This window comes from Phoenix dactylifera, chromosome 14 (assembly GCF_009389715.1).
Source record: "Phoenix dactylifera cultivar Barhee BC4 chromosome 14, palm_55x_up_171113_PBpolish2nd_filt_p, whole genome shotgun sequence".
NCBI lineage: Eukaryota > Viridiplantae > Streptophyta > Magnoliopsida > Arecales > Arecaceae > Phoenix > Phoenix dactylifera.
This window is the reverse complement of record NC_052405.1, coordinates 912,116-936,146: the sequence shown is the minus strand read 5'-3', so window position 1 is coordinate 936,146 and position 24,031 is coordinate 912,116. Positions and strand designations below refer to the sequence as shown.

The 24,031-nt window shown below is 38.4% G+C and overlaps 3 protein-coding genes across 5 annotated transcripts; 2 read left to right on the top strand and 1 right to left on the bottom strand.

The window, feature by feature from the left end:
* The first annotated feature begins 1,594 nt into the window (after positions 1-1,594).
* Positions 1,595-9,077, top strand: LOC103701250 (sec1 family domain-containing protein MIP3). Its single transcript, XM_008783247.4, has 7 exons — positions 1,595-1,810; positions 2,503-2,646; positions 3,748-3,900; positions 5,182-5,724; positions 5,852-7,354; positions 7,437-7,505; positions 7,972-9,077. The coding sequence occupies exons 1-7, from the start codon at positions 1,763-1,765 to the stop codon at positions 8,098-8,100; spliced, it is 2,589 nt and encodes an 862-aa protein (XP_008781469.2). The 5' UTR covers positions 1,595-1,762; the 3' UTR covers positions 8,101-9,077.
* A 2,091-nt stretch (positions 9,078-11,168) lies between these two features.
* On the top strand, positions 11,169-21,263 carry LOC103701255 (probable receptor-like protein kinase At1g49730). 3 transcript variants are annotated; one of them, XM_008783252.3, is made up of 9 exons: positions 11,169-11,423; positions 14,516-15,067; positions 16,000-16,296; positions 16,919-17,180; positions 17,270-17,322; positions 17,412-17,476; positions 18,351-18,440; positions 18,523-18,607; positions 20,451-21,263. In XM_008783252.3, exons 1-9 carry the CDS (start codon positions 11,345-11,347, stop codon positions 20,987-20,989), a joined length of 2,022 nt encoding a protein of 673 aa, XP_008781474.2. In that variant the 5' UTR covers positions 11,169-11,344; the 3' UTR covers positions 20,990-21,263. The 3 variants fall into 3 exon arrangements, with proteins under 3 accessions (XP_008781474.2, XP_038989152.1, XP_038989151.1); XM_039133224.1 differs by having other exon boundaries at positions 14,516-14,905; positions 20,451-20,989; XM_039133223.1 differs by having other exon boundaries at positions 16,012-16,296; positions 20,451-20,989.
* A 2,144-nt stretch (positions 21,264-23,407) lies between these two features.
* LOC103701254 (protein RALF-like 34) lies at positions 23,408-23,824 on the bottom strand. Its single transcript, XM_017841391.3, has one exon. The coding sequence runs from the start codon at positions 23,822-23,824 to the stop codon at positions 23,408-23,410; it is 417 nt and encodes a 138-aa protein (XP_017696880.2).
* Between the last annotated feature and the right edge of the window lie 207 nt (positions 23,825-24,031).

Below are 24,031 nucleotides of genomic sequence, written 5' to 3'. Positions count from 1 at the left end.
GATCTGGATTTACTTTCGATGGCTGTGTACTATAATTTCAGAGCATTGAAATTCTTGTCAGGTGGTCTTGGAACCAAAGTGTGGAGATCTGAATGGGGTGTATTATTGTAACTCTGGTCACAATAGATGCATGTTCCTCTGACAAATTGAATGTATTGGCATGGCACAAATACTACATGCTTAATGCGGCCGAAGCTCAATCTGTTTGAATGCCGAGCTAAAGTAAGACGTTTCCAAGATTCGTAGCCAAAAAAGAGAAGCACATCTTGGAGATATTCAGAGATGAGTGTCATGGCTCGTGCCGTGTTAATTACCAGTTGCATGTTGGCATTAGCTTTGCCATCTTGTTGGATGTTGCTTTCTTGTACCTGGTAAGCATTCGTCCTACTGTCATGTAGATCAAAAACTTATCGGTATTGATCTGCACCGAGTGTCAAACAAGTGAATCACAGCAGGAGACCCGCCAGATCTCTGTAGTTAATTACTACTTGCAGCGAACTGACCATTTGATCTGATTTGGGCGCTGCTTGTGCAGATATATAAAGTAGGTTGGTATTTTGACTCAATTGATGATCCTCTTGTCATCGTTGCTCCAAAGATTTGCCTAGCTCGCTCATGTTTGGCACGGTTAGCATGAATTATATATACAGTTATGCAATGTAAAAATCCAACATGATGTTTATATACTGATGAAAAGTCCACTTGATAAGACAATGCATTTTAGTTGTTAGGCTAGGGATCTGATGGTGAAAATTAGTCTGAAGGGAGAACATTAAAGCTTATGAAGGCTGAATTACATGTGAAATGGGGAACGTTGGCGTGGTTCTTCAATTAGGCTGCTTATGACCCCAGCTTGACTTTGAGGTGGAACGTTGGCATTTAACAGAGTACAAATATTTGAGCATCTAAGCTTTTGTTTGGCTCAAGCTGGTTTCGACTATAAGCCAAGAAGGAGGTAATTTATTCTGCCCTATTAGGTACCCGATCCTAATGGAGTGGGTTTTATCTGATTTGTTACAGATTCGAGAGGAGCATGTGTAATGGTAAGATCCATCTTAAACTCAATCCGGATATATATAACTTTTCACAAATCCTATCCCCATTCTTTTCTATAGCTATTCTCAACATATAAAAGTTTATATATTAGGGTGCCTAATTGTTTATTTTTTAATTAATTTATTGTGGGGTTATTAGATTTTTGTTCTTATTAAGTCTTGCATAATTTATAGGGCACTGCTTTAGGGCTCATGCAGCCATGTCGTCTACAGAAACCGAATGCTGGGTTCAGGGTGTGACAGTGTTCTCAATTTAGAGAATAATTGGGTTTATAAAGAATAATATTTTTGTTTGTTCGTCTGGTTGAAAATTTGATTTGTTATATTTTATATCTTCTATATCTATTTTACTTAATGTTACGTAAAGTACTAAAATTTATTATCTATTTATTTAATTTGTAAAAAAAAATTAGATCCATATAATCTGTTCGATCTGAACCTGGCCGGCTCTCCATTACCGGTATCCGGAACACGCGAAAGGCAATCCGTTTCAGGGTCGGGTCTAGAGCAAATAAGTCTCGAATCCGAACCCGTGTCTTTGCGACCGGCCGAACGAAGAAGGGCTAACGGGATCAACCTGGCCTGGGAAGGGTTCGTCCATCGATCTATCGTCGTCGTCCTCTCAATTTCTCGTAATACCCCCGTCTCTTTCTCGGAGCGTTCTTTTCTTCTCGTAGAAGTCTCGAACTTGGTGGAACGAAGAAGGCATGGCTTCCGTCGATCTAATCAGATCTTGCCTCGACTCCATTCGCCAGGTATTCCAGCGTTTTTTTTTTTTTTTGGTTTCGTGTTTGGATTTTTTCCATTCTCTTTTCTTTCTCTTTTCTTTCATCGAATTCAATCAATCCATCGCCGGTTGGTTTCATATCTTCGATTTGGACTTGGAATATCAGTGGCTCGCTTGTTCGAGGAAAGCCTTGCGTCCTGTATCAGTTTGCTGCTTTTTGGTTGCTTAAGCGGATGCCTTAATGATATCCTAATCTTTAAATTGGTCTCGTGGGGAATTAGATCAGATGTGTCGGTAGCTTGCTTGTTTCGCAGACTATCTGGGATTTATTGGTTGCTTGCTTGATTTCTGCTAAAGATATTTCCACTAATAATCTTGATAGTTTCGACGTGGTTTATGATTAGATTTAGTCCAATTGTACACTAAGACGGAACTTGTTAGGGTTCTTTATGTAATAAAGCTAGTTCCTTTGCCCAAAAAAGAGGGGTCTAGTTCCTGTGATAATAGTAGATGAAAAGGGTTTATAAAGCCAGAGGTAGATATCCGTTAAATGTGTCCTTGTGCAATCTTGCATTCCTATGGAAACTCATTTGGCATGAGCCTTAGACTAAGACCATCATTGGTGAGACTAATATGCTTCTTGTGAATTGTGATAGGTATGTCATAGTATTTTGTAGAGACATCGAACCTTGTTTTGATTCTTTTTTCTTTCTCTTCTAGATTTCGGATCAGGTTGCAGAGGCGATTCTTTATCTAGATGCTGGCTGTTTAGAGGCCTTTCAGTTTGTTGGAGCATTCCCTCTGTTATTGGAGCTTGGAGTGCGTGCTGTTTGCAGCTTGGAAAACATGTCTCCTCCAGAAATTGTAAGTATGCTTTTTGACAGTTGTATCACTTGAGTATGCTGGTTGTTTAGAGGCCTTTATGCTGCTGGGCATAAGATATGGGAACTCGATTCTGCAGTTAAAAATTGTTGGTTGTTCAAAGGTTTCTGTTGAACATAGTCATGAATATTAATTACTACCAGAACATCCTTATGAATATTTTTTCTTTGATATCTTACATACTTTAGACATTCATGAACTCATGCACAAACATGTACCAATGGGTGCGGTAAAACACGGATATCACAACACAGGGCCAACTGGCCCATTTATGTTGAGCATCAGTACATGGCCTAGTGGAAATTGTTCTTTCACAATCATAAACAGTTTATTTTTTTATTTTTTTTGAGAAATAACTTAAAAACTTTAATTTGAAGAGATCATTCAACCATCTTTTGTGTGTAACTCCAAACTGATCATGTAAATTCCTTTTGAGTATTTGCATTGTGTGGAAGTTTTTTGTATTACAGTTGATTTTGGTCATGTGAATTAGTTGAGGTTCCTTAAAGAAAGTATTGCAATAGAACCTCTTAAACAGGTCCCTTGCATCTCTATTGACAGCACCCAGAGAAAAAAGTGAGTTATATTATGCAAACCATCTTTGCACTGTCCTCCTTCATTGCATTTGTTCCCTGTGTATTTCTTTATATTTATTTTATTTTTCAGGTACCTTCCATTTTCTAAGATAAAAATGCCTTGGTCTTATTTCTTTTGTAATTATTTTTGAAAATGACATGAATTGATTTTTGCCCACTCATCGTCTGAATAAATCTATGTTCCTGAACAAATGCTTGATAAATCAAGATTCTGGTAAGCGTTTGTTGTATTGCATCACTTATTCAAGAGCATGAAAATTAATCAAAGTGATGATTCAGAATTTTCGTAATTGAATGATATTTCATGAACCTATATCAGTTACTGTCAATTATTTAAATCATCTTGCCTATTGTTCTGGTATTATCTTCATCCATCTATCAACATAAGCTTCAAGATAAATGCTATGCTCCCAATATATATATGGCATGCACCCAAAATGATTGGAAGTTTAAAATAAGCCTGAATCTTTTCCCCCCTAAATTTCAGATAGTGGATTGGAACTCAACTTCCATGGATCCTGCTAGGAAGATTGTAATTATCACCTCACATCTCCTCAGCGATGCACATCGGTATATATTGCGTTGCCTGGCTACTCACAGGATGGTTCTTCAGTGCACTATTTTTACATCTATCTCAGAGGTGCTTCTCCGGTCCCAGATCTGTTTCCTTCAGTATTGGTAAATGTTTCAGTTTCTTTATTAATCGATGAGTTTCTTGCCAATATTTTATATTTGACAACCAGGAGATTCTTTGCTGGAATAGTATCGAAGTAATGCTCCTTTTTGTGTCTCCAGTCAGAATTGAATGATTATATTCCTTCAACATGACATTGTTTTTGACAAAATTAGGCATTATTTGGAGGTCTTAATTTCAAAATCATGATTTATCCTTTTCAGAGATCTTAAAATGGTAAGTTTTGAGAGTTGAGAGATTTTTAGGAGGTTTTTGATTGTTAAGTGAAAAAAAAATGGAAAAACATAAGATGATAAGAAAAGACTAAGGTTTTCTCAGGATTTTCTAATTTCTACTCAAAGTAAAAAATTTATGAATATATAATTTGTGATTCTAAATTTCCATTGACATGTAAAATCATGGAAGTTTATGATATTGTAGTTTACATCCAGTGCCCCCTTCAAGGATAGTTTGGCATTACATCAGAAGAAATACTGATGAATCCAATTCGCCCCATTATATATGTGGCCATTTAAGTGACACATGCCTTGATTCCAAGATATGCTACAAAAGGATCTCTTTTCTGTCAAACCAGAGCTACTTCTTAACCCTTGCAGCCTATATCGCACCCCCCCCCCCTCCTCTCTCTCTCTCTCTCTCTCTCTCTCTCTCTCTCTCTCTCTCTCTCTCTCTCTCTCTCTTCACCTTATCTCCATTCTTGCTGCTGTTACATTTATAGAGTTCAGTTGTTAATGACATCCAAGTATGTCTAAGGTTCATCCTCTATCTTTTCTTATTCTTAAGTTATAGCTTTCGCCTGTAACACCATCTACTGCATGGATTATATGATTATTAATGAGAAACTATGACATCCAAGTATGTCTAAGGTTCATCATCTACCTTTCTCCTTTTCTTGCATGTATGAAGTCTGAACCTCATCTCCCTTGTTATGCAAGCGAAATTGTGACTCCTGTCTGTAGATTGTTAATGCATACTGTAGAATATTTGGATTTCTCTTGTTTATGAAAAACTTTAGAAAATGTCTGCATGCCTGCTGCTCTTTGTATGATGCATCTTCTATTAGACAATGATGGACAACTAATACATCCTTCTGCATTTGAGTATAATTCCCAGTATAACACTTTGTCTTGACTTTCTAAACAATTACACAATATAAGCAGGTCTCTCAACATCTCGTACATCGTCAATCTTTCTTTGTGTTCGTTACTGTATTCCCTTTTTTTTCAGATTTCTCACTCAGCATATGTTGATTCACCCCTGGGACCTGACGCTTTTCGTGAATATGAGTCCTTGCTTCTCCAAGACTATGAAGAGCTCGTGAAAAAGACTGGAAAAAAGGGACTTCACTCTCATCAGCAAAATGAAATCAGACAGTCTACAAAAAGTGACCACCAGGAGAAATTGGTTTCTGATGATGACAGCTTTTCACAGCTAGCATCCACTGAAGGATATGATACTAAATTTGAAGCTAGCACTGCTAGAAGGCATATATGTGATGATGACTCCATTAATTGTACAGAAGCAGAAGATGGTTCTACTAGACTGCGTGTTACTGTGGATCACTTCCCTATGGTCCTGTGTCCTATTTCACCAAGAGTTTTTGTTCTGCCTTCAGAAGGAACAGTTGCAGAAGCATGCCTGTCAAATGACCATGAAGATTCTCTTAGTCCTGGATTGCCGTCCATTTGTACAGGACTTCCTTCTGATGGTGAAGATTTTCCTCCTGGAGCAACACTGAGTGCTCATTTTCTTTACCATTTGGCTGCTAAGGTAGTTCTGTGCCAGGGTAAACTATGGCACTAATGTCAATTGTATTCTTCTATTTGTCAAGCTATTTTTTCGTTTATTGTTCCTTTCTGACCACTTTTTTCTTTCTTCATATTGTTTGACTGTGTAGATGGATCTGAAGTTGGAAATCTTTTCTTTGGGTGATACATCAAAAATGATTGGCAAAATTTTGACAGATATGTCGAGCCTATATGACGTTGGTCGTACCAAAAGATCAGCTGGCTTATTGCTTATTGACCGCACGCTTGATCTTCTTACACCTTGCTGTCATGGCGATTCATTTTTTGATCGGATGTTTGCCTCGTTGCCACGCAGGGGAAGGACTTCAGCCTCTTTCCCTGCAAAAAGCTCTCAAAGTTCCAACAGGCTTGCACCTACTTATGTACAACGTGTTCCACTTGATATAAAAATACCCTTTGGAACAATTTTCAGCAAGGATGAACCTGCAATGAGCAGCACTCAGCTATCCGAAAGCTTTGGAGCATTTGCCGCAGGCTGGAACTCTGGTGAAGTTGGCTTCGAAGCTGATCTAGTTGATGTTGCGGACAAGGTTCACGCTAACAATGTGGACCATGAATTTAGTTCGCTGTGCGGGTCCTTTTTGTCCACTTATACAGGAGTGAATTACTTAGAAGCATTACTTGATAGAGGAGCGAAAGATGGGGCCATCCTGATAAAGAAGTGGCTTTTGGAAGCTCTGCAGCATGACAAAATACCTCTAAACTTAAAAGGTCACCTGAATTTGATTTCAGAGCTTCATGCTTTGGTTAAAAAGTTGGCTCCAAATCAGATGTCTCTTATACAAAACAGAGGCATCATCCAGCTGGCATTAGCTGCTGAAATTGCATTAAGCGAGCCTCATGGCTCCCGTTGGGATGCATTTGTGAGTGCTGAGAGAATATTGACCGTAAGTTCTGTAGATACTACTCAGAGTCTTTCGAGTCAAATCCGTGATTTGATCAATACAAGCATTTTATCAAGATCAATGGAAGCATCCCAGGGTGTTCTCTCTTTTCATGATGCTTTACTTCTATCAATGATTGGATATATTTTGGCTGGTGAACATTTTCCAACATCTGTGTCTAGCAGCCCCTTTTCTTGGGAAGAGGAGCATTCCCTGAAAGAAGCTATAGTGGATGCTATCCTTGAAAAGCCATCATCAGCAAAATTTCGGTTCCTCCATGGTCTAGAGAATGAACTTGAGGCTACTTCTAAGAAGGGGGAACCTGTGATGCAGGAGGATACTCTTGTAGAGTCACCAAAAATTGATGATTTTGATGATCAATGGGGTAGCTGGGATGATGAAGATACGGACAATCAACATGAACAAGCATATGGGGACATGCAGCTTAAATTGGAGTTGCGAGACAGGGTTGATCAACTTTTCAAGTTCTTCCACAAGCTGGCCAGTTTGAAGTGGAGAAACCCAACTCTCAAAGAAGGGCTGGTAGCATCAAATAGATATGGAGGTGATCCTTATACTAGGAAAAGTTTGCTCTATAAGCTTTTGGTCACTATATTGGCAAAGTATGATGTACCTGGACTGGAATATCACTCCTCGGCAGTTGGACGGTTCTTCAAGAGTGGGTTCGGTAGATTTGGCCTTGGCCAGGTATGTTTTGTGCATCTGGGCCTCTTGTATTATTTGATAATTAACGTACTTGCAGTAATGCGACATCAAAACTCTCTTTCAGGCAAAACCAAGTTTTGGAGACCAAAATGTTCTTCTCATTTTTGTTGTGGGGGGCATCAACAGTCTTGAGGTTTGGATTTCTCTACTACTAACCTCTCATATATGATATTTTATTGTTGAGGGGTATACCTTTTTCCTAATCTGGTAAAGACTTTCATGAAGAAGGAAAGCTCTCATTGGATTTTGTAGATCTGTTCATATACCTTGACCAGAGTTGCAGGCTGTATAGCCATGATTAGGTGCTTGCCAGAAAATAGATTGCTTAATTTTGTGGGACATCACTGAAAACCTACGCATTATACTCTTCATGCTTTTTGTTCTTCTAAAAAACTGCTCCATTTGAATCTTTGAAATAAAATGTCAAGCATATCCACTTTAATTAAAATGTGATTTTTTATAACTGAGCATGCAGTAGTGGATTGGAGCAATAAAATGAGAGTGCTAAATTCTGTAAATAGGTTTTAATCATTTCCTTGTATGTTAAATATAATAGATTTTGAATTACCGTACTGATACTTATATCATTGTACTGCTAGGTTCGGGAAGCTATGGAGGCAGTTTCAGAAAATAGTAGACCAGAGATAGAGTTGATTCTTGGTGGCACAACCCTTCTAACCCCAGATGACATGTTTGACTTGCTGTTGGGCTCTTCTAGCTACATTTGATTCTGCTGCACATCGTTGGAAAAGAGAATTAGAAGTGCAATCTATCTGCTGTTGTGTGAGATCATACGTATCTCATGTGAATATGTTTCAGGTGATGACTGAGCCCATCGTCACTTCAAATGAATTTCATGTGCATTTTTGCAGGAGACAATTAGTGGATTATCAATTCAAGTGTCAAATGCAAATTTGCACTAAGCACCTTGCAGTACAGGATGCCTGTTCCAGAGTTTCAAAAAATGATTGTATGATATAGAGAATTTTACATTCTGACGAGCCTCAAGTTGCGGTTATAGTCCAGAAGGAGAAACAGATTATAAATGTTCAATGCACTACAAAATGTGGTGGTTCAGAGGAACTGATTTCTATGACCACTCTTTGGAGGGAGCTTGATTGATATTCAAATATCAAGTAAGCTAATGGAAGCATTTTGCTACTTTTAAAAAAGATTTTATTTACTAGATCAAATACGTGCAAAAAAAAAAAAAAAAAATCCTTCATGAAGCAGCGGGTGCGTTGGCCACCTTTTTGGAAACTTCTTTTGAAATATTATGCGGATAATGCTTTACGGAATAGGAGAGGGAAGGTTTCAGTCTTGTACTTCTCATGAACGTGGATGCTGCTGAGGTTAACTATTATCCATTTTACCTTCGACATGGATTTTTGTGCTGTAGATGGTGGAAAAATGGCAGCCTTCTAGGTGCTGGTTATCTACAATTGTGTCCAGGTCAGTCTAAATGATTCTATTCATTTTTTGTACTTGATTGCTGGGGTCAATTGAGTGCACTGTAAACAGGAATGCTTGAAATTACCCTCTGCTAATTTTGCAGTCAAATGCTGGGTATAACTATTGTTATGTAAAGCTGTTCGTGAAGTTGTTGGTTCAAATGTGCATGAACACCAGGTCTTATGTGTATTCATATACCAATTTTTTTTCACTTACAATGCCGTATTATCAAAGTCTTTTTACTACGGGAGATCAATTTAGAGGATACATGCAGTTCTGCTGCTTAATCTGCAGACATTTTTCTGGTGGCATTTTGGGTCAGCGACAGAGCCATTATTGTCCTCTATGCTTAGTGTGGCATCTAGAGATTCTCATGTATTTTTGAACTTGTGGGTGATATTGGAGCTACTTTCCCACCTAACCCTTAGTATTTGCCTACACATGTACATGTAGCTATTAGTCAGCTCAAAGTAGGGCAAACTTAAGGGTCCCAGGCTTTTCTATTAGATACAGCTATTTTTCAGATGCTTGCATATAAATTTATGTTTGGTGGTAGATTAACCATCTGAATTGCCCTTCAAGCCATGTATAGCTGTTGTTCTCGATCATCAATTTTCTCCGATGACAAGCTCGATCAATGTAGATTGCAGTTTTAGAGCCAAGTTAGAAATTTATGTTCTTGTAAATTTCTATGCCTCAGAACCCTCCTCTTTGTTCATAATTTACTGCTACTGTTGCCACCTTAAAAAGAAAGAAGAAAGAAATGAAGAGCTCGAGGAGCTATGCCTCTATATAGATGTGGGGCAGGAGGTTAGAGTTTGCGGCAGACAACAGGAGGGAGAGATTTATGAAGCGAATAACTGTAGGTTGGTTTGGTTGCTGGTCAGTTGGGTTTAATAGTATGCAGCTGATGAGGATGATGTCTTTGTCGTGGTGAAGTCCGATAGGGAGACAGATTGGGGTATCTTTATGTGATGCCAAGGTGAGAAGAGTCTCGCATCCAAGCGTTTACGCGAGACTGACCCACGTAAGCCTCCATCTTTGTACCTGATGGACCCCAAGTCATTTAGGTTCCGTTTCTTCTTGGACCATCCTTGGGCATTACTTGTTTAAGCTTTGTGGGACTGATGCTGTTAATATTTAATAAGAGATCCAATCCAAACACATGAAGCTCATATTGGGAAAGTGAAGCAATTTGGTAACCGGATCACTTTAAGTGCTCGGTTCTCGGGGAAAAAATACTGCTTAGAATCAATTTGTGCCCGTTCCCAGCATATGTATACATAGGGGTGCAAATGAGCTTCGCAGTTCATGTGTTGCTCAAGTTCGACTCAACTCGACTATTACTGAATTTGAGTAGCAAAATGCTCAGTTTGAAAGCTCGCAAGCCTAATCGAGTATATATATTTTTAATAATATTATATTTTTATTGTATAATATATATTATTAATTTAATATTTTAAAATATAATATTATGTTATATTCTTTTTTAATCATGTTTTTTTTAATTATGACTAAGATTTGAATTCAAGCTCAAACTCGAGCTTGAGTTTGGCTCTATTGATATCTGAGTTGTGTCGACCCAATTTCTTTATAGAGTCAAGTTCGAACTTGTATATTAAGGTTCGATTGGTCGCGAGTTAAGTTTCGAGCACAAGTACTTTGAATTGAAACCATTATGAGCTTCTGGTTACTCAACTTGGCTCGGCTTGATTGTTATATAATTATTGCTAGTGTAGCAGTGTCTAAATAAATTAGAAGAAATTCCTTATGGATCTCCTCTCTAAAATGGAGAATTTTGTGGCATCACGTTCATATGTGCTATCTTCGAGCTAGGAACAGATGCAGTTAAAGTCTCTCGCCAACCTTGTATTATGCCCTCCATTCTTGGGGGAGAGGTTTGGTTTGAAGTTGGGGGAAGGCATCTTTTCAGCTAATAAAACAACATTAACCAACGCTCGCCCGTGAGACCTTTCCAGTTAAAAGCTCATCGCAACGTATGAGATTTACTTGGGATTTGGGTAGTTGGGTTGTGGTCCCTCTTTTAAATATCACAATGTACCCATGATGAATACTGAAGAGACCCAACCAATTTGCACCCACATCTACACCCTCTAATAGAGCCATGGATCCAATGCTTTTCCACCGCTCTCCACGTGCATTTTTTGTTGCCTATGTGGGTGACCTTATAGTAACCTCGAATTTCGTTCGATTCCTCTCCCTCCGACCCACGATATCTCGGGGCCCACGCGGACATATCCCCACGGTGGGGAACAAGTTCTGCTCACCGCCGGATCAGCTTAAGAGCCGCGATACCCCTTCTCCTCGCAGGCTGTAAGGCTGGCGCGGAGAATCTCGCTCGTGGGCTGTCAACGCCGCGCGTGACCAGAACCGTCCGAGTCCTGGCGAAGAAGCGGCGACTCATAAGTCGGTGAGATCACCGCCTCGTCTCACTCTCGAGCTCTCGCTTGTCCTCTCCCTAGTTCCCTTGTTGGCTTCTTGGATTCTCCTTCCTCTCTCATGCCGGCTTTCGTTCTCGGCTTCTTGGTGGCGGCGGTGGCGCTTCTCCATTCTCGCTTTCTTCTTGTGACCGCCGGAGGTCGGTTCTCTTCTCTCGCCTCACAAAGGAGACATTTTTCTTTGGCTGCCTTTTTAATTATGGTGGTTCTGAGGTCTTCGCAGAAAAAGGGCGAATCTGGCAATCGTTTTAGTTACTTGATCCTTTTTTTGCTGCAGCTGTAATTGTTTAAAGACGCGAGATTATAGAAATCTGTATATCTTTGTTTTCTTTTTGGAAATTATTGATTAAAAACGGTTTTTTTGGGCTTTTTTCCCAATACAGGTGTTCTATATTTTATTAAATGATTATTTCTTATTTCTGTCATCAAATTCTATTGTCAATGCTTGCAACGATTTATGGGTTGGGGTGTTCTTAGGACAGCTACCGATTAAGGTATACTTTAATGGATGATATCGATATGTCACGAAAGGATATAAAGTTTCGGTGTTTCAGTGTTTTCCCTCACCATTCAGTTATATTGTGCTAGGTCTCTTTAATTCCGTAGTTTGTTTGTCCTGGCATCAGATGTCTATTGGTTGAGGTCAATCTGGTCAATTTACAGCAGTAGTTTGGTCATGCACCGTGAAGTTGATAAGCGCACTAATATTCTGCATTCATTTGGGTGGCATTAATTCTGCTAGCACTCATGTCTGCTTAGCAAGTTCTACTTGAAGATTTGAATTGTAAAGAAGAGTGTTGGAGTTTTTACACTGAATTGAACCCGGCTTGTAGTTTGTTTTATTTGAGAGAACTTACACATTGCGAACATGTCATGTTTCCTTAAATTAATTGGTATTGTAGAAACTCCTCCCCTTAATCTCTTTCTGCTTGTTCTTGTAGCCTAGCTATTGCGAAGGGTCTAGCTTATAGGTCTTCTTTGCCCTTTGTTCATAACCTTTTGGAAGTTCCTGTCGATCTTGAAATCATATTGCTTCCTCCTCCGTCATAGGAACTCACTGAAACATTTGTCCAGCCTTGCTTGAAATTGGTGCTTCCTTGCTTCTAATGTACTTATTGATTTGATCTACAAGCAGCCTTCCTTATCTTTTCTGAGTGAATGTTGGATAGGATGATTCTTTCAGTTTATTTTTTATATCTTGCATTGTCCTTGTGTTGGTGCTCTTAGCATTAGAGGCAGAGCTCAATTCTCAAGTTCCTTTCTCTGGCTTTCTCAACAAGCAGAAGTTGAACACGCTTTTTCTGTTTTCTTTTATTGGAGTTTAGAGATTTATTGTCTCTCATGGGGCAAAAATTACTCTCATCCACTAAACATAAGACTGTTTGAATTCACCCAATATTTTCCTGTATATCTTTCCTTTGGAGATAGCTTCTCAATTTCCTCCTGTATTCAAATAAGTTTCAAGTTCTCTAGGATTTGATGGTTTCAGATCCAGGTTCAACTATTTTGATGTATTTGATGGCATCATGCTTAAAGAATTAAACTTTATAATTTTTGAAAACAGAATGTTTGAAAAATCATGTTCAGATTCTAACCATTTTATCATTTGATGGCAATTTGACAAGCCCACCCCCCCCCCTCCCCCGCCCCCCCAAAAAAGAAAAGAAACTCTTGTTGTAATTAAATATCAAAATGCTTACCAATCTTTTCAAAATTTGCAGAAGACAAGTTTAATCTAGAAAAATGTTACCTTTATTTTGGATGAATGAAGAAATGAGAAAAAAAAATGACAAATGAAATAACCCACAAACAATAAAGTCAGTCCCATTAGTTTGTTTTAACTGGAAATTCGAAAACATCATAGGTTTTGGATTGGTTCTAGCTGAATTTTTGACATTTTGCCCTCAGTTTCCGTGTCATGGAGGAGATGTCACAAAGTATCATAACAAAGTTTTTCTATCCCCATAAAAAATGAACAAAGCATTGGTGAAATATCTAAAATTCATTTCTTTCTGAAGCATAAGATCTATCTCGCTGAAGAATGCACTTGTATCTTCATGTTGAGCTTGGCCGCCAGATCTTAATATGACATTCTGTTATTTTCCTCTTGGGGTTGAAATAATGCAAAACGACTACTTATCTTCAGTATCCAAAGGTATGATGAAGAACAAGTAGGCAAAGTAGCACCTTTCCTTTTGAATTATCTCACCACCACAATCAGATTGCCTAAAACTTTTCAACTAGAAAAAGACCAAAGCCATCCTGCACCTGCGGCATATAATATAGGAATCTACTAATCATGAAGCATAGAAACCCAGCCTTAGTTAATACATGATCTACCACCACGACTGCTTTCTCTACCCAGCACCTGGACCCTTTTCTGAGCTCAAAATGCTATTTCACCATCATCACCAAGTGGTTTTTTGTATCCCTTTTGACCTTGAGATAGCCAAGTCATTAATTGTCGGAACTTTCTGGCGGTTGTCTTTTTTAACTTCACCAAAAAGTATTGGGAACACCCGATACTTGAAACCAGAATTTTCTAACTAAATGTTGCATGCCAATTATGATGTAGCAATGCATTTATAGATTGTTTCGACTTTCCCAACATTTCTCGCTCTTGTTTCTTGGAAGTGCTGCATTGTAAAATTTTTCCTATTTTTCAGTTAATTGGTCCTCTTCCTTTTTTGCTTCTTCTCTAGGGTTTTCTTGGTCATCAATACGGCGACTTATCCTTAATGTAACTGATCTGATTCTCAGAACAAGAGGAATTCCGTGCTTCTATCAGATCCTCTTGCTGTAGTGTATCTAGCTTCAACTTCTTTGAGAATTCTACTAGCATAGTAGATTAGCTTTTCTTAAGATATAGCTTAAGTTCCTTACCTGCTATTGGAGCCATCATCACTGGGGTCTTCGCTAAGGTCTCCTTGATTTTCACAAAGGCTTGTCGATGGACCTCTTCCCATTTGTACTCCACCTTTTTCTTTAGCAATTCCACGAGAGGGGCTGATAAGATCTTTATCGTTGTTGGTGGTCCTAGAAACTTTTAGTTTGATATCAGAAAACGTAATGTTTCTGTTTTTGATGAGTAATTTATGTGTTGTTATGATCTGATCTGTCTTCTTGTCATGTGCCCATAACAATTATATGACTATTTCAAAAGAAAGAAATTGTTATGATTATTTCTTATATCGAAACTGCTATTTTAATGATTATTCTTTCACTCGTGCAGATTGTCCCCTGGATTTGAGTTGGTCAAATTTCACCTCAATAGCTTCTACATGTTCAAGTCAGAATGAGCGATCAAAGTGTTGCCGCTATATTAATGCCCTTGTTGCAGTTTCCGTTGCTCAGTATGCAAATACAACAGGAGATCTGGGTGTTCCATCAGCACTCTCTGATATTTGCATTAACTCAGTCTTTGAGACATTAAATTCAAATGGGATACCTCGTAATGCGACTATGTTTTGTGGACTGGGGCCTAAAATTCCAGTTTCTTTTCGGTGTGAGGAGAGAGGAACAGTGCTGGAAATGCTCCAGTCTCCTAATTTTGATGATGTTGTCAGAAACTGCAAGATGCCTCTTTCACTGGAAAGTCGTTGCAAAAAGTGTTTAAACTCTGGTATATCATACCTTCGCCATCTTATAGGAGCACAAGATAATGTCACATTAAATATATGTCGTGATGCAACTTTTGTTGCACTTGCTAACCAGGGGGACAACTTTTTGGCTGCTGATGTTGCAAGTTGCTTCTTTAGTGTCCAAGGGCTTAGCATTCTTCGAGGTTTGACCAATTTCTCAATTGATTGCTTTTATCATCTCTGTGAAACAAAGAGGGTGGGCCAGTGCACGAGGCTCCAGGTCACAATAAAGCAACCTTACCATTGTGCCAAGACTTACCCTCTTTTATCATCTCTATGATATGACAAAATAAACAGATGTTTTTGCTGGTGATGTCTTTCACCTTTTCAATAGCTCATGCTAAAGGTGTTACATAGTTCCGTTTGCTTTGTTTAGCAAAAAAGACTTACAGGAGGAAAGCACGTGGTGGCAGCACAATTTTGATCTAAGAAAATGCATGCCAATCTAATATGCCTCCACATACATATTCTGTTTGCTTGATAAACATGATGAGAGATTTTTTATCCCTGTGAAGAGATTGTTGAGTTCTTGATGAATTAGGTGATATTGTTCTGTTGAAATGGTAGTTGAACAACATGGTTAGAGTTTGAAGCTAATTATTTGAGAAGGACTTGAGGGTGTGCCAGTAGGTATATGTGATCAAGCAATAGTTAGATGTCTACTTGTTATCATGTAAGTCATGATCAGCTGTCTTTGTGTGAAACAGATGAATATACTGCTGGTGTCTTTTGGTTCTCATAAATTGTTTGTTGAGTTCTGTTGACTTCAGTTCATAGATGAATCATCTCAACCCATGGAAACTAATAACCTAGACAACCAAGTGTTTTCATGCTGCATGGATCTCTCTTTATCAAATGTCGGATTCCTGTGCAAAGGTGTAGCACAATATGGATTTCAATTATCCATCTTTTGAGCATGATATAATATGATATATTATATATTTATATATCCCTTGAAGTGTTTTTGTGAGTCTAATAGATGAATACCAGACTAACTAGAGCTCGTATATCTTTATTTTTTCTCGCACACATTCACTTATTTTTACTGTCACTGCTAATTAAATTAACATTTCAGAGAATTCTTCAGAGTCATCTCTCCAATCACCTGCCCCTGCAACTTCTCCAAGTCCATCTTCTGCTCAAGCTCCTGCTCCGCAATTAATTGGCATGCCTCTTAAGAAACATCACCATACATACCAGCTTGGATTGATTCCAGGAATTGGCATTATGATTACTGGATTGGCAAGTTTACTACTAATAATCTTGATACTGCTTATTTGTAAGAAAAGTAGACAATTGAAGAGAATGGAAACTCACACTGAGAATTTATGGAATGCATCATCATCATCACATTTCTGGAAGTTTCAGGAAGGTAAATTTATTTTACCACATTCTGTTCTCACATGTTGATTTTTAAAACTTTTATCATCACATATTAATTTATTGTATGGTCCATCATTAGAAGCCTAGAATGTTTGATCAAAGTAAAGATCGCATTCATATAAAACAATAGAATTATATATATTTTTAAAAAAGGTACATCCCCTTATAAGAATTGAAATGCAAAAAATTCCTAAGGGTAAAGCAAACAATAAAGAGAACATGGATTATCATTGGGCAAGTAGTTGAAGATCATGAGTTTCAGTTTGATTTGTTTTGAAATATTGGTCCGCTATAAAGATTGTCTCAGGATTTTAGCTTGACCTACTGACTGCTATTGTTATCTGGATAGATGATAGCTAAGGGTACTTTATGGGGACCAGTATTGGTATATCAGGTTGTCCACATGCAAAGGTGGCAGACTACACTAGATGCTAACTTTTTTTGCCAGTCACGCAGGTGAATGGCTCCTTAATAATTGGTCTGGGAAGGTTATGTTCTTTATTTGACTCAGAGTCTTAGGCTTGTGAAGATTTAAATCAAATGGTTGTCAGAGCTCTCTGTACACAATTTGAAATTCCATTCGAAGTATGTCTTACCAAGATCTTCTGCAGGTGCATCTACTATGTTCCATAGGTTCAGTTACAAGGAAACAAGAAAGGCAACAGGCAATTTTAGCACCATTATAGGAAGAGGTGTATTTGGAATCATTTACAAAGCTCAGTATGATGATGGTTCTATTTTTGCTGTGAAACGGATAAATAATATTTCTGAACAAGGTGAGGTTGAGTTTTGCCGAGAAATGGAGCTTCTTGGCAGGTTGCATCATCGCCACCTTGTTGCTCTGAAAGGCTTCTGTTTTGCGAGATGTGAGAGGTACTCGTTGTCTTACATATTTTGCCAATACAAAATTCCTAATATTTTTGCAATATAATGATTTTCTTCATATATCTCATTATTTTCAGGTTTTTGATGTATGAATTCATGGAAAATGGTAGCCTAAGGGATCATCTTCATTGTAATCCTTCCCTTCTTCTCTTTCTTCTTGTCTATGTTTCATGTTACATGTTGAGACATTAGGAGAAAATCTGTCTTCTACCTTTGCAGCATCAGAGAGAACGTTGGCGTGGCAAACTAGAATCCAGGTTGCTGTGGATGTGGCCAATGCTTTGGTAAGCTCTATGGTAACGCTTAATATGGACCATAACAAAATGGAAAATTCTTATCCTATGTACTTTCTTGACCAAAAATTGAACTTTAATTTCTAATATTATAATCTATTGTGCACTCTCTGTACACTTTTGACTAAATATTTAATGCAACTACTGAAATTATGAAGAGTTAGGGGGGCTTTTGAAGTTCTTTTTCTGTCTAGAACTATCCATGCACAATTTGAGAGGTTTATTTGATAACTGTCACTCCCTCTTACATATTCTTGAACCATGGCCATGCCATTTGCTCCTTCACTCCTTTCTGCAAATAAATGGGTTAATAGTTGATCCTCCTTTTCTTTACCCAATCAATAAAAACATAACTTGTCTGTCCTTCTAGCCTAAATGCTACTGTTGTCTGATATCATATTTATTGGTTGGAATTCTCTCTCTCTTTTTTTGGGTAAATGTTGGAAATCACTGTCCAATTACTGTCTGATAACTTGACAGCGTTCTTTGCAAGTTTGATTCCATGATGTTCAGTGCAACTCAGTATGCATATGTATATGCTGACATTAGTATGCTTATCCTCCACACGTTAGGCCTGCTCTTAGTCTTCAAGATCTGAAGGATGTATGTTAATTGATATCGTCTCATTATTTGTTCTTGCTGATTTTTAACCTGGTATCGACTTCCCACAAATCTAGTAATCATGCCATGAAGAAAGGCTTGTTATTTACTTAAATGCTTCAATTTGAGTACTGGTTGTTGGGTTAAAACTGACGATGACTGAATGCTAGGGTCAACTGCTAATCTTTTTATTGGATTCCCTTTTTGGCAAAGGATTTGTTAATTGTTATATTTTTAATCCTCTTTTAATCATTTGCACATGCAGGAGTACCTCCATTTTTATTGTGATCCCCCTCTTTGCCATGGAGACATAAAGTCTAGCAATGTTCTTTTAGACAAGAATTTCCTAGCAAAGGTACTTGATGTGAACGGTTGAGAACATAATACTTAGATTTTTCGGTCGGTTACAAACGATGACAGTCATTATCTGCATATAGGTTGCTGATTTTGGTCTTATGCATTCTTCTAGAAGTGGTGCAATTGGCGTTGTACCAGTAAACACAAATACCCGGGGATCTCCTGGTAGGATATTTCATATAGTATTTTACTGGTAGGATAATTCTAGAAAAGAATTGTTACACTGCGCTGCCTTTGTTGTTAAGCCAAAGCTAGCATTTTACTGAATTTTCTATATCTTCTGCCTAAATAGTTTAGCTAAATCATTAAAACTTATAAGTAACATCTGATTTGAGCATGAAGAATACTTGCTAAATTATTTCGTAAATATCTGCTGCATAATTCTTCTGACATCATTGTAATCAACATTTAGGTCATTCCAGTGTGTTAGTAAATTATATTAGGCAACATCATTGATTATAAGTTGAGACAGATGCTGCTCATGTATACCTTATACTTAACAGCACGGCAGATATAGCGAATTTAATGACAATGAGTTAACATAGCTTGCGTGTAAGGATCTACAAGGAGTTACAGCCAAGGAGATCGGCTAGTTCTGACTATTTTCCCTGCATGCAAGTCACGTGATTTGAGGATACAGAAATTATAAATATGAAATAAATTTGGACATATCACTTGCCAGATTGGTAATCCTAACCCAAAAGAAGAATTTGCCGATACTCTTACAATATTGGTAAACTTTAACTAAGAGTCCTAAGATGGAAGGTATACCTCAAGCATTTTTTAAAAAATGTTTAGGGACTAGAAAAAATGTTTTAGGCTTTAAGCATTGAACTCTGAAATACATATGCCCACATTTATATTCATGAATGCTAAAACTCTTGCTTTTTTTATTGATGTAAAATGTTCAGGAATTTTAGCCATCTATTCTTATATGACATGAACCTGTACAACCTGCATTAATATCCCCTTGTTTTTTATGCTTGATGTAACCTTTAGTTGCATGTGTTGCTTGTGTTCTATAACATCCTCCCTTTCTTCCATTTTTCAGTTATTAATGCATTCGGTGTCATGACATTACTAGTAAATGATATATAGAACTGCTTAACTAAAGGTGTGTGTCTTGGTGAGTTTGAAGGAAGTTCTAGAGCATGGAAGGCATAGGAAATTAGTTGTTTACCTTAGCACCTGTAGGGTGCCTTTTGTGGGATATGTTGCATTGAGGATCCAATTTGAATAATGTGACATGAGCATTTGGGTAGCTCATTGGATCATTTACCTCCGTTGCCTTTCATAAAAGCATGTTTAAATGAATGTGGATGACTTATACAGGACACATAAGGTGAATGAAGTGGAGGTGGACTTTCCTGGTGCAGTTATTGGTTCTATTTTTGAATGGTTAGATAAATGAAGAATTGAACATGACTTCAATTGTTGATAGTGCTTTGAGATTTAGAGCAAAGGTTTAGAATAGTAAGATTGGCTATGCATACATCAATCTTTATGTCTGGTAGTCATAACATGTGCATAGCAGAGAGACAGATATGAAGCGAGAAGTATACTTAACGAAAGACTATGGAATAACACAAATATAAGAAGGTTAGGGGAGAATATTACAGGCATCCTATTGTCAGGAAATAATAGAAGGATAGAAATATGCTACGGTATTGTTGTAACAAAGAATTGCCCAATGCAGATGGGATTTAGTTGAAATGTCAAAAATATAGGACGAGAGACCAAAGAATCCTCGAATAGAAGCACTATGGTAGAGACCTCCAAGTGCTTCATTTTGTGGGGTTTCAGACTTCTGGCATAAAGTAGGACTCGCCAATTCAAACCAAATAGATGGAATAGAGCTTCATGTTTATGTCCTTCTACTTGATGTCCAAGAATGATGAATTACTTCATAGAGTGATCCCTGCAAATCTATGACTTGGAATTGATTCCTCAATAGAGTAAGTTGAATCTGGAATGGAAAGCTATAGGATTTTAATGTCAATGGATGCAGGTTACATGGATCCTGAATACTTGGTGACTCAAGAGCTGACTGAGAAGAGTGATGTGTACAGCTATGGTGTATTACTCTTAGAGCTTGTGACTGGGAAGCTAGCGATACATGATAACAGAAATCTGGTCGAATGGTCTCAGGAATTCATGGCAGCTGACTGTAGGCTACCTGAGTTGGTTGACCCAGCAATTGCAGATCAATTTGACTTGGAACAACTTCAGGTGGTGGTAGCTGTCATACAGTGGTGTACCCAGAGGGAGGGGAGAGCGAGGCCATCAATCAAACAAGTACTCAGGATGTTCTATGAGAGATTGGATCCAGTGCACATTGGCTTTGCACAAGCCGTGGAAGACGAAAAATACTATCATAATGGGGGAAGGACTAGAAAATTGAAGGCTCATCAGACTGAGATGGTCGCTTATAGTGGCGATGCCAGATGTCTTCAATCTTCGTCAAGCACTTCAAGATCCTACTGCAGCCGAAGTTTTTTGTTGGAGGGCGGTTCACCACAGTCCCCACCTGGTAGTTTTTCTGTTTGAGATTGTTCTGGCTATCTGAAATTTTTTGTTTTTGTCCCTCCCATCTCAAACTCTGCAAAGAAATTGCAAGTTTCAGAGGGTTGTAATGTAGTAGAGCTGGTCAACTTAAGGTTGGCCTACCATTTGTGGAAGAGCTTTGTTTACCATAGTTTTTGCCTTCTTGGGATTATTTTTTTCCCTCAAATGCTGTACAAATTCTTAGAAATTGCAGCCACAACTCTCTGATCACCCATTTTCAGGAAGAATTGAGTGGCTTTATTAAGTTATTGATTAATTTTGGTGCATCCATTACATTTGAAGTGGTTGATCTTGAACAAGAACCCAAAGAATGAGAGGAAGACAGATTCCATAGTAACAGGTTGGAGACCATTATGGCTAAAATTTGGCTTGGGCTCCTCTTATTCTATTAATAATGTTGGTAAAAGGTTCCTACAGTTACTTGATTGCTACTAATTCAAGATGTTCTTTTATTGTATTAATGTTGGGGAAAAGAGTTGATATAACTTTTTGGTTGCTAGCAACTCAAGGTGATGAATTTCTAGAGTTGCTTGAACAACAACGAATTTTCTGCTTACAGCCACTAACTCGAGATATTAACTGAGAGATGTTACAACATAATTTTCATATAAAGAATTCTTAAATGGATCATGATGGTAGTCAGGCTGCTTCTTTCTCTTATGCCTCAATAAGGACCTCAACGGTATATCAAATGTTTAAAATAAAAGGGAAATAATTATATATATAACAGAAAGGTTAGATCCAAGAAAGTAGATGGAATAATTGTTTTTTGAATATGAATTTGTACTTCTTTGGCATGGTTTAACTTAGATCACGTGGAACCTCCAATTTGAAAGAAAAACCAACTTACGTTTTACTTGTAAGATAAAAAGCTAAGAGAATCTAATTACATCTGTGTAGATGAAGTGCAAACAGTTCCAAAAGAAGTCTTCTTGGTCTTCTTATAACAGAGGAACTCGTACATTTTATAAAATATATTTCTTAAGCAATTATTTATATAATTAATTTCCTTTGAAGAGCTTTGTGCACAAGCAACTTTATTAGTTGCTGGAAGTTTTCTCTATAATAAACTTTTAATGGTTCATAAATTTGTTACAGGACTTCTTTTATGAATAAACAGCAATCAATTCTTATTTTTTCCATATATCAATGCATCAATCAATCAAGTAAAAACTCTTTGGTCCTCCGTTGGTGCACCAGCATTGAAGCATCCCCACCTATTCTCCTATTCAGGGTTTGAGAAATGCGAGATAGCTACCAAGTTCAGTTCCCCAATGTGTAACAAAAAGCTCCGTGGAGCTCGGTCCTTCAGCATGGCCATGGTGACTCTGGTAAGGAATCCTGCAGCTTTCTTTCACTTGACATCTATCACTTGACTCTGGCAAGGATTCCATATAAACCCCAACAACGTCATGGTCATGGACCCAGGGCTGATGTATGTTACAGGCTTGCAAGACTATATCGATTTCCATTATGCTCTCAACTACTCATGACTTAAGATTGGAATGAATTGTATCCTCTGCCCCATTAACAAAATTCAGAAAATCGAACTCCTAAGATCTGCCAAGTAAACCAACCAACAGCCAGTTGACTTTGTACAATTAATTAAAACCAAAGAGTTCGATCACGAACTTGCCAGCCAATTAAAGGTAAAAGGGACAGATAGATCACAAGCCAGGTGTTTTGGCCACAAAGCACCATAAGCTCTCATTAGATATCTTCCGCCATCAACTTTTTCTTTTTGACTCCTCTTATAATCCATCCAAATCACTTGCTAGCTACTAGCTTTCAAATATAGAGCCGTTCAATCCCCCCACCACTTATGCTTCCAAACTCATGCCTCCTCTGAGCCACCACCACCATCACCTTAACATATCCTTGATGATGCAGCGAAGTACCACTAATTGCACTTCCACACTTCAAGGCACAAGATATGACCTTGACGGGGAACCACATTCTAAATCCAACTACAACCAAATATTCTGCATCCATTAAAAACACAGCCTTTGAGCTTTCACCTCTTCTCTTAAAAAAAAATATATTTTGAAATCAGCATTCTAAAAAGATCTTGTCCCAATACAATTATACAACACATAGCAATCAAACAACAACATTAAATCAAAAAGGACCACACAACAAAAAACCAGTCTCGTTCCAAATACTTAGTAAGCAAATACATATTACAATAAACCAACTATATCAGATCCGTAGTCCAACAAAATCCTGCCCTGCCGAGGCCCGAATTAACCAGCGCCGCATAACACTTGAATGCATCCATTAGTATCGCCACTAACAACAACAACAACAACAACAAGGCAGTAGAAACAGGAGTAGTAGTCATAGGCATAGAATGGGATATATATATATATATATAAGACCTTTTTTTCTTGTTTTTGGAGCTCATCTCCGGCAGCGGGTGATGGCAGAGCAGCCACGATGGTAGGGGCGGACGGGGCCACGGGCGCGGTAGCAGTTGTGGGTGTAGTAGGAGCGGCCAGAGCGAGGAGGACACGGCACCCGGTTGGCCGACAGCGCCCCGTAGGAGATGTAGTACTGGATCCGACGCCAGAACAGAGCCCTCCTGTTATCCTTGGCCGCCTCCCCTAGCTCTTCTTCGTCTCCCTCATAGCCGAAAGGGTAGGAGGAAGAAGAGTAGAGGGAGGGGGTGGTCGGCCACTCCATGGCATCCGTCATCAGCTGCAAGCTAGTGTCATCCATCTGGGCTTCCACAACAGCCACCATGTGGACAGGAGAGAAGACGAGGACGAGGACGAGAAGGAGGAGGAGAGAAGGGGAGAAGAGGTTTGGGAGAGCCATTGGAGGAGAGAGTGGGAGCTGGTCAGTGTAGATGAAGGAAAAAGGAAGGGGGGGAGAGATAGAGAGAGACAGAGGTGGATGGGTGCAGGTTTGTGGAGTTTTAGAGGGAGAGCCAGATTACAGCTGGGAGAACAGCGAGGTCTGAATCAGCTGTCTGTCGTGCTGAAACTTCTGATGCTGTTGGGTGACGTGGCTTATTTTCTATTG

What these genes read in the sequence shown, in the direction of transcription:
- LOC103701250 (XM_008783247.4), top strand. Translation starts at nt 1,763, where the DNA reads ATGGCTTCCGTCGATCTAATCAGATCTTGCCTCGACTCCATTCGCCAG. An exon ending in TTTACCATTTGGCTGCTAAG is followed by an intron (nt 5,725 to 5,851) that starts GTAGTTCTGTGC and finishes TTGACTGTGTAG; the next exon opens with ATGGATCTGAAGTTGGAAAT. An exon ending in GGGGCATCAACAGTCTTGAG is followed by an intron (nt 7,506 to 7,971) that starts GTTTGGATTTCT and finishes TTGTACTGCTAG; the next exon opens with GTTCGGGAAGCTATGGAGGC.
- LOC103701255 (XM_008783252.3), top strand. Translation starts at nt 11,345, where the DNA reads ATGCCGGCTTTCGTTCTCGGCTTCTTGGTGGCGGCGGTGGCGCTTCTC. An exon ending in TTTCTGGAAGTTTCAGGAAG is followed by an intron (nt 16,297 to 16,918) that starts GTAAATTTATTT and finishes GATCTTCTGCAG; the next exon opens with GTGCATCTACTATGTTCCAT. An exon ending in AAATACCCGGGGATCTCCTG is followed by an intron (nt 18,608 to 20,450) that starts GTAGGATATTTC and finishes CAATGGATGCAG; the next exon opens with GTTACATGGATCCTGAATAC.
- LOC103701254 (XM_017841391.3), bottom strand. Translation starts at nt 23,824, where the DNA reads ATGGCTCTCCCAAACCTCTTCTCCCCTTCTCTCCTCCTCCTTCTCGTC.